Source organism: Anneissia japonica, unplaced genomic scaffold (genome assembly GCF_011630105.1).
Source record: "Anneissia japonica isolate Jap-2015-1 unplaced genomic scaffold, ASM1163010v1 scaffold287972_len269925_cov191, whole genome shotgun sequence".
Lineage (NCBI taxonomy): Eukaryota > Metazoa > Echinodermata > Crinoidea > Comatulida > Comatulidae > Anneissia > Anneissia japonica.
In genome coordinates, this window is record NW_022686996.1 from 30,374 (window position 1) to 40,597 (window position 10,224).

At 35.3% G+C, this 10,224-nt stretch overlaps 1 protein-coding gene across 2 annotated transcripts; it reads right to left on the reverse strand.

Moving 5' to 3' along the window:
• Positions 1-4,940: 4,940 nt before the first annotated feature.
• LOC117118070 (bis(5'-nucleosyl)-tetraphosphatase [asymmetrical]-like) lies at positions 4,941-9,989 on the reverse strand. 2 transcript variants are annotated; one of them, XM_033262571.1, is made up of 3 exons: positions 9,866-9,964; positions 9,501-9,748; positions 4,941-5,472 (listed from the first exon to the last, which is right to left on the reverse strand). In XM_033262571.1, the coding sequence occupies exons 2-3, from the start codon at positions 9,616-9,618 to the stop codon at positions 5,165-5,167; spliced, it is 426 nt and encodes a 141-aa protein (XP_033118462.1). In that variant the 5' UTR covers positions 9,619-9,748; positions 9,866-9,964; the 3' UTR covers positions 4,941-5,164. The 2 variants fall into 2 exon arrangements, with proteins under 2 accessions (XP_033118462.1, XP_033118454.1); XM_033262563.1 differs by having other exon boundaries at positions 9,501-9,989.
• Positions 9,990-10,224: the final 235 nt, after the last annotated feature.

A 10,224-nucleotide genomic window follows, 5' to 3' on the forward strand; every position in this document is an offset into this window, starting at 1 on the left:
TTCCTATATTTTCTTTAAATTCTTAATGTGAATAGGCCTACATAATTTGATGATTTTTACTGAACAACCAAAACTACCTCGGTCACTTTGCATCTCAGCAAATATTCTTTAAATCAATTAAAATACTGTAATTTAACTGAAATTGTATTACTATTATTAGGTGTAGAATAGGTCATAAATTAAATTTCTATTCTACAACTCAAGTGTTGAACTATCTCGGGTGACTGAGCATGCATGATTTCTTTCTTTCCAAAACAGTAAATTGAAGTGAGTCATCAGTCTGCCATGGTACACGTACTCTAAATGATTATAGTAGTCAAACTGATGTATATGTACTGCCACATGATCATTTTAATTACATGCACACATATGTATGTGGAAAAGATATTATTCGAACTGAAAAACGCACAATAAACATTGAATAGTGAAATAACATCACTGGATTATTGGAAATGATTTGTTACTTTTGTACTACCAATTTAAGGGTAGAAACAATTCAGCCTATTAAAAACAGGCATACTGCATGCAGTAACAGTACGGTCTGTCAGTGTTAGCAGGATAATTCCATGGCAAATCAACCAGAGGTCCCAGGTCGACCGTCTCGGATTTTGATGAAATTCCATAAAAATGATCTACTATGTGAAAAATCAACATACACAAAAGATTAGCCCTACTGGATATGTAGTTTCCGAGATACTGACGCCCCCAAAAAAGGGCGTGGCTCTTCAAGATGCGCAAACACAATTTCCTCCAAATTTGGGAGCTTATAACTCGGGATTGGTAATAGCTATTAAGGTCAAACTTGGTATTCTAACTTACTTCCCACCATATTACACAAATATATCAGATTAACCGTTATCCCTTCTCTTTTGAAGATATCTGCACTCAAAATAGCCACTTTGTTTCACGAAGCAATTTTTTTTTTTTTTGCGATTTTTTAGGTCACCCTGTGTCCATATGAGTGAGTGTATACATCTTATATTACAGATATAATCTATGGGTAGTTGTCTCTAGCCACAAGCAAGCACAGGCTGATCAAATGAATTAAAATGGAATGGAATCCATTCAAAGTTGGGACCAGCCCTAAAAAAGTGAAAAAACCTATGTTTCCCATTAACGGTTCGTCATTTACACCAGTTAATCATATATATTAGATCTACTTGTACCACAAATTTCAGTTTTTGTACTCGGCTCCTTCATGGTTAGATACTATGTTGAAAACTACACATATTTTAATGTAATCAGAAATAACAGAAGTTTTTAAGAGTTGGGTCATTCCATGCCATTGGATCATAGATTTTTAAAATTGTTTATACTGACCGTTATTCATGTGAATTGAAAAACCAGAAATTTTTAGACTCCAATACCTGTTTGTTTTTCCGTAGTGGCAGTTTGATGTAAAAGGGGGCGTGGCACAAAATAGTGCACCATGAAATTAACTTTGATTTTCGTATGCTAATATCTTCGGAAACTATAACCTTCAGATTTTGTGGTGTAGAACATATGTTACTGCTGATTCCAAATCTGCAAACAGAAAAGTGGTAGCATGTACTAATTTGGAAAAGCAATGGTTTAAAAATGGGACAAAAACCTGCCTGGACAAAACTTTTTGCATTTTTGGAAGGCTGTATCTGGGGCAAATAAGTTTAGTTAAGTTTATTACTGTATATATTGGAAGTACTACTGGTACTACTGGTGGGTTACGATTCCTAAAAATTTGGAGATTAAAAAAGATTTACTTTTTGAGTTACGGCTACCTGAACACCCACTCATATGAGTTTCATCAAAATCTGAGAGGGTCATACTGGAATGACCCAGCATTAATTTTCATTACATCATATTACCGTCTGTCAGTGTTATAAGCATTAAATTTCATTACATCATATTACAGTCTGTCAGTGTTATAAGCATTAAATTTTATTATATCATATTAATATAAGGCAACACTGCGATTTAAAGATAGTAGTTAAAAGAATTAACACCATAATGAACATCTTCCTCAAATATATATAGTAATAAAAATATAACACCAGAAACAATACTACTAGTACATTAATTATTAAAAGCAGCATGATGGCTAATATTACCATGTATCAACATAATACTGACAAAATAATAATCAGTAATGAACAAAAAAATATCAACAATAATACTGATAGAAATAATAACAATGTAATAAAACCACATAATAATTTCTAGTACTGAACTCTGTGATAACAGCAAAAAATATGATACATACTGCGGCCCCCCCACCGAACATCAGTCTACACCCATGAGAACAGTTGTCTCGATGGATATCTCAACTTGATATTGTGATATAGATCTGTCCACTATCCAGTTTTCTGTGACAAGTACAAGTATGTGATTTGCCCATATGTGGGCATGGATGTAATTTAATGCCCATATATGGGAAATCGCAAATCATTTACAGAAAAGATGTGTAAACAGGGCTTTAGGATACCCCTATAGTACTACATCTTTTAATAAACAATAATAAGCAATGCTTTGTAAATAAACTATGGAAAGAAATTGTATAATATAAAGGCACACTTATAATGTCACTTGTTATTCATAACAACAGTACAGGTCTCACTCCAACTAATGACCACTTTAGGGACCAATGTTTCATGGTCTTCAGCAGCTTTGGTCTTATACTGTATTAGAAAACAAAATTATAAAAATAAAATAAAAGATAGATGCTTATCTGGAGCCACAGAAAAGTGGTCTTTAATTGGAGGTGGTCTTTAATTGGAGGGAGAACTGTATTATTATATTACAGTATTTTGGTCCTGGTCTATACTGTAAGCATACATTTTTATCATGACAATATTGTGGGCCATGCATGTGAATAGACATTTGGGCCTCTTTTACTCTAGTGGCTTTCACTGAAATCTTCTGAGGCACTTTTCTAAGTCATTTGAGTCCTATAGTATTTTTAGACTCAAGTACAGTACTAAATTTGATTTATTTAAAACTTTGGTGGGATTTGGTATAAAGAAGAAGGAACACCATGCAAAGCATGTCAATCCAAGGTCAGTGTCGACCAATAAATGCTGAGTAATTGTTCCTAACCAGTCTGCATTAAACTACATACGTCAAAGGTCAAATAACTTTACATATGAAATTAAGCACCAAGGTATTATTGTGGATACTGTACTACATATTTTTACAACAACCGATAATAACAGAAATGGCCAAAGTGGAGCACATACAATACCATTAATGCATAGAAATGAAATTTTAAAACTTAAATAACAATAATAAAGCATCAATGCATACAAATTAGAATTCATTTTACAATAAATCCATTAATATTTAGTTATATTGGTAATTCTGTATAACACAATTAATAATATTAATAATATTAATAATAATAAAATATGTTTAGCCTCATTTTCAAATAAAATAAACTTTTAAATTAAAATATCCATAAAATCTTGAATTAAAATTTCAATAATACTCCTAAAATATTTTGGAAACCTTGGTACAGTAGGCTTACAGTAATGACTTACAGAGATGCACAGAATGTGTATAAAATGTATTGTATTACAGTTGAATAAAATACTTGTATATTATACACATCTAGATGTATTTTATACATTAAAAGAAGTCAAAAACAGTTAAAATTATTTACTATTTTAAAACATTTTGTTTTTCATAAAACACAATTTTTTTTTTAAAGACATTAAAATTGGCTAAATACATGGACTACATTGATTATGTGAATGCTGACAGGAAATGGTACTGTTACACTACATAGGCATTGTTATATTGTATAATTATGATAAAATTTATAAAATAAGGGTAGATATGGTTTTAGAAGTGGTTGGCGCATCGGTTGAGGCTTGGATTCCCAACCTTGAGGTCGGGGGTTCGAAACTCTCGCTGTGCAAGTCGCTTGTGTCCATGGGCAAGGCACTTTATCCACGGTTGTCTCTCTCCACCCAGGATTACAAGTGGGTACCTGGTAGGTTCAAGCACAGCCTGCGCTGAATAACTGCAACATTATGGAATTCCTCTATGGGGTTTGAGTGTGTGTTCCATATGTGCTTGATCCACTGATCCGGGGGTAATAATGTAAGCGCATAGAGGTCCCTACAATATGCGCTATATAAGTCGACAATTATTATTATATTACTATTCTTAGTTTAGTGAAACCCTGTTATATCCATACATGGCACTCAATGAGTAAAATAGAAAAAACTGTGAAATCATACTTGGCTGTGTGGTTTAGTAAACCCAGTCAAAAAATAGATGCATGGTTGTGTGGTCCGGTAAACCCAGTTAAAAAATAGATGCATGGTTGTGTGGTCCGGTAAACCCAGTTAAAAAATAGATGCATGGTTGTGTTGTCTGGTAAACCTTGAAGTCAAATCATACTTGGCTGTGTTGTTAAAGTAACCCAATCCAAATCATGCATGTCATTGACTCTGCAATTAGAGTTATTGCCCCTTCAATGATAATGTATAAACCTGGACTTAAAAATGATACTTTCTGTGTTGAGATAACCTTTACGTTTAATAAAATATAAATAGGGCCTACATGCAGCACTTTGGAGGCATTTCGTCACTGTTATCAGGAAGTGACACAAACTTGTCACGCATAAAAGTCTAATCAAAGACAAGTCCACTCTTTAGTGTACAAAATGTGCGTTGAAATTTTTGATAATACCGCCAATCAGGTGTTTCTGCTCCTGTAAATCAGAATGTTTTTTCTTCCTGGGCATGATTCACTTGGTTAAACTTCATTTTAGTGAAACTTGGGTAATTTCTGCACATCACAGAAAATGTTTTACTGCAAACTGTTTACAATGAATTATTTTATAAGACTGACTTCATAACTTATTTAATAAAAATCCAAACATGGCTTAATATTGTTAACCATTTGAAAAATAACCAAATACACATTTAAACATAGACACAAATTGTGTGACAACCAACTTAAAGATTTTCAACATAAAAATCTATAATTGTTATTTGATCACTTAAATGTAAGTTTTCCACAATTGATTATTTGAAAGTTTATCCAGATTTTACCAGCAGATACTGTATTTCAACTCGTAGAGCCCACAATGAACAACAAATTGGACTGTTTAGTTAAACATGGAACCACAAATATAAAACAGTTTAGTTAAATTTTAGAATATCTAAAACTAACACATAATTCACTTCAATAGGTGGTATTCAGCTTGTCGAAAGGTTTCCTGCAGGTCCTCATATTTTGAAAGTTCACATGCACGGTTGAGTAGAACCCATTTATAACACTGGTGCTCACTTGATAGTTTGACAGGCTGGTTTGGGTCTTTCAATTCTGCTAGCCAATAAATGACCTCCTTAGGTTTGCCCCTCACTTCATATTTGAGAGTTTTTTTAAAGTCTTCTTTGATTGATAAATCCTCACTAGAAAAGCCTGCCTCTTCTTCCGTCTCTCGTATTGCTGCTTTTTGAAAATCTTCTCCATTTTCAAGGAGTCCTGTGAAAAAAAAAAATAATAATGAAAACAGGCATTAAAGCATATTTTCCTCATCTAAAGCTATTGGCCGAAATGTATATCTAATGTGGCATAGAGGGAGGGGGGGGGGAAGGGCGTTGTGCCTAGGCCTCCCGCCATAAAATTGTTGTGCAAAATAAATTACAGTCAGTGTGAGAATAAAGCCCAGCTGAAAATATCACCATATCACCTCAATGCCCAAGCTACAAAATTAGGACCCCCTCAAAAATAGGAAGATTGTATTTAAAAGGTGGATGATTATCACAAGTTATAAATTTATTACAAAAATGAGACACTGCAACAAAATTTTGCTTTACAGTACACTATTTTTATAACCAGCATGACAATAATGTCATACACTAAACAATTATTCACAGTGTTCTACTACTAGATAAACAGGCCTCACTTACTATTATGATTCTAAGTAAATAAGTAGCCATGGGCGTATGCACACATTTTTTTGGCCCGTTTCTGCTGGGGAAAAACATGTGTTTTTTAATAACCGTTTAAAAACACATGTTTTTTTGCTCAGCAGAAACAGGCCCTAACACTAACCACTCTGCAGATTTAATTCCACCCACCTGATCTGAACTAAATAGTCGAAAGCCGTAATGACATTTCACGTCTGGCCTCCTACACAAAGCGGTTTTCTAACAGCCCCATCCCTTAATATGTTGACACCTTACTACTGTATGTTGACCTTATGATTACAATTAAAAGTCCAGGGGTCCCAAGTTGGAAGAAGTCATTTCCAGAAGATCTACTGTGGCTGAACCAGGAATTCGAAATAACGGGAAGGGGGCTGGGCAGGGAGGAACTTTCACAGATGTAGGGCAGTGATGGCGCTAGGATCTGCCTGACAGGGAGAGCTAAAGGCCCCGACAGGGGGCTAGGCGAGCCTCACTTAGCTGGGGGAAGCCGTCTAGGGGCCACCCGTCTAGGGGCCACAGGAGGTTCCAGGCAGAGGTGGCGCCAGCAGAGGGGCAGGGGCTTAAGCCCCCCCATCTGCCATAGCTTGTCGGACATTCGGACCAAAAAAAAAAAAAAAAATAGGCCTAGTTTTCCCATCCCAGCCATTTCCGGCCATCTAGAAGTCCCAATTTTGTTTTTAAAAATCTCGTTTTGGGAGGAGACACCCTCTCCGATACCCACCGCTGGCTCTGGCCTTCAGTCCTCAGATAATGCTGCGCGCTATAGTTACACCCATAATTACTTAGCCTCCCAGTTGGACATCTTAGCCCTCCCAATGAATTATATCCCAGAGCCGCCACTTCTACGGATATCTGACGAATTTTGGTAAATTTTTATTAGTTATTTGATAGGCATCAAGCTACCGTAATGACTTCATGTATGTTTTTTAATGTCAAAAAATTCCAAAACCGATTTTTGTTAAATTGAAACGAGAAACAAAGAGTATGTAATGTAACCAACTAACTTATTTTCAAATCCGTTTTACATTTTATATTATTAAAAAAAAAACCCACCGTATTACATTTCAATACTATCCTCCCATCATTGCGAAATCCAGGTTTTTCATAACCCATGTGATTGTGTATTATTAACAAAATTACGAATAAGAATAATGTCTTACTGTAAATTGTAAGGCCACCAATGTGTTACAATATTATATAAAGAAAACACAATGTCACCGGGAACGTCACAGTACAAGCTTTTAATTCAAAGTTATAAATTTAGGAAATTTTGCCTGATGTTGCTCCCCGATCAAGATGTATTCCAAGCATCATGAGGATCCAAACGAGCATTTGTCATAGTAGAACGTTAACCATTTTTATTTAATCCCATTGAACAGGGGCGGATCCAGAATTTTTTAAACTGTGGAAGGGGCATTTTTTTTTTTTTACTGTATTTCAATACATAACATTAATATGCACTGAAATTTAAAAAAAATAGTGTCAAAACGCTGTTTTGACACTTGACACTGTTCTGCTGACTTACGTTCCAATAGATGTTTGAACGTAATTAATTCATTGTAAAGAATATATGTTGTTTCATGGGCTTCAATGTGAAAAGTAATATACAGGGGCGGATCCAGAGATGTTTAAAAGGGGGGGGGGCCCAAAAGTTGGGCTGATCGAGACAACACTCTCCTGGGGGGCCGGGGGCACGCCCCGCGAAATTTTTGTGTTCTGACGCCCGAAAATAGCATTTGAGGCGTTCTGGGCTATCATTTTTTTCTTTTTTTTACCTGGGGCCGCTCCCCCCACTAAATCCGCCCCCTGATATATACAGTAGTCGGATAAAATACAATAAAACGGCACATGAATTTATGTTATATCATTATTATTATTATTATTGTTGTTGTTTTTATTATTGTGATGAAAAGTTAACACAAAAGGTACACAAATAGGTCAATGAAGGCAATATTGTTGTTAAACGAACAGATATGTAAAAATATATTTTTTATTCCCCAACGGATTGTATTCGTCTTCCCCGATGGGGGGGTTGGTGCTAGGCTTCCCTGACTTGGGGGCTATAGCCCCCAGCCCCCTCTGGCGCCACCACTGATTTAGGGTAGGCCTACTGTACAGTACCTCCTAAGCCACCTCTAGATTGCCGCAAATGACACTCTCTTTGTTAAATTTTATATACTGCACACAGTGATCCATCGGCAGTGACTACCATGAAATAATTGATAATAAAATATTTAAAACATGCAAATATTATGAATTTACTTGAGATGGGTTATATCCGGGAGAATCTTGCTTGTTTGCAGGAGTGCGGAAGGTCATCCCGATTTCCGGGAGATTTGGGACCCCTGATGTCATATGAATGAGATACCCTCCTCTCAGACTGAATTGCCTAGTAGTTTGTTGTATTTTCTTCTTTATTCAATGTCTTTTTGCCAGGTTTTTACCCCTTTTAGTATTTTCAAATTACCGGGGTACTATTCTTTTCAATGCAATACTTTAAAATCTGTACTCTTAATTGTAATTTGTAATTTGGTCACCGGCCACAATAAGTTACAAATGAGTCCTTGAATAAATGAAGTGATTCTTATTATCTCTCATCACAATTGATTTAAGATGTTGAACATTGCACATTACCGACCGATACATTTGTAGATCCAGTATATGATTTATAAAATACATTGTGGTAAAGTATAAATGTATGTATGTTTGTGATATCCTGTATGAAACTGTAGATGTTTAAAACTATGACCATGCCAATAGTAATTTAGTTGAAGAAACTAATAATTTATACTTTCCTTGTTTTGTTTTGGAACTTTTAATATTATAACAAATGCAAAAATATGTTGGCTTCTATCCAGCCAGCTATGTTTCTACATACTGATTGACTATTCAAATTATTTGAATATTCTCAATTATTAGTTTCATTTCATTTTTACAGAAGCTAACTATACAGTATAACTCCTTATCATTATTTCCATTAACTGCAATATTATAAGCATAAAACAAAGAATTAATTAGGAAAAAAACGTAATTTAATAGTAAAAAATGTCAACAAAATCAGTAATCAATACCAGGTTAGATTGACACACCCCTCAAGTTTCCTTGAATGATTGCATTCTGATTCTTTTTTCAGATGATAGTATTAAACCGTAGAAATAGACCTACCGATGACAGTAAGCTTTAGGAACAGACCTACTGTATCGTGGGGTACTTTTGAAAGCTTTTGTACCATTGAGGACAGCAGATGAAGTTACCACCATGATACAGAAAGCTACTGAAAGAAAATTAATGCGTGCATTGACTAAAGAAATAAATAGTATCTTCATTATCTCTGAAACCTGAAGTCTCTTTTTAGGCCTACAATAGCTAGGCTACAGTATATCCCCACCTCCTTAGCATACATAATGCATACAAAACGTTCCTCCCTCCTAAGTCCTTAAAGACTGATATTATCGAAGATAAATGATTATAAGCCCTAGCCAGTAAATTGAGGTTATTTATTCATTAGATTTAAATGGATTACGGCTAGCCTAGGCCTACCTAGCCCATTTACGATATAGATATTTCACGCGACCTTACCTTTTGGTGGTGTCCAGTGATTGTCTCCGTAGGATGCTTGGAGAAGTAGATACTGTATGCTATCCTGTACCCGACGGAAAACGATTAATCCTGCAGCTTTTATCGTCAGAGCAGACATTGTGTAAGCGATCTCTGTGTAGCTTCTCTTAGGCCTAATTTTAGGTGTCAGAGGGGTAGAGAAGTAACCTTTGGAGTGACTGTCTTGAGTCCTAGCTCTACGTCACGTCACCAATTGACAGACAGCCAACCTAGCTTGGCGAATAGAACGAGATTGTGGCTTAGGAAAGTCTTTACACAGCATAAATTTATCAATAGTCTTTCAGAATGAAAACTTTCATAAATATGTCCATGCCATATATAGCTACCTTCACAGCCTTTGTTTTACAGAATAATCACCACTTTCATGAATATTTGTGGAGTATTTAGTCTAGGCCTAGTTATCACTCATCAAACGAAAATAAACATGTTTTTAATTAAAAAAAATTAGCAGAAAATGTTGTTATAGCGCCCTCAATTAAATTACAACAACATAGGAGATTTTACCCATATTATAGAACAGGCCATATGTTATTTCCAAGAGTTTTCTTACAAATCTCCTCCCTAAACCACCTGACCATAATCCGAATTTATAATCACAATTTATTCTGTAAGTTTGTGCACTGCTGCATTGAATTTGGTCACTGCTGCATTGCAATGCTCACTGAAGGCATTCCGGCGTTCCATA

What these genes read in the sequence shown, in the direction of transcription:
- LOC117118070 (XM_033262563.1), bottom strand. Translation starts at nt 9,618, where the DNA reads ATGTCTGCTCTGACGATAAAAGCTGCAGGATTAATCGTTTTCCGTCGG. An exon ending in TCACTGGACACCACCAAAAG is followed by an intron (nt 5,473 to 9,500) that starts GTAAGGTCGCGT and finishes TTTTTTTCACAG; the next exon opens with GACTCCTTGAAAATGGAGAA.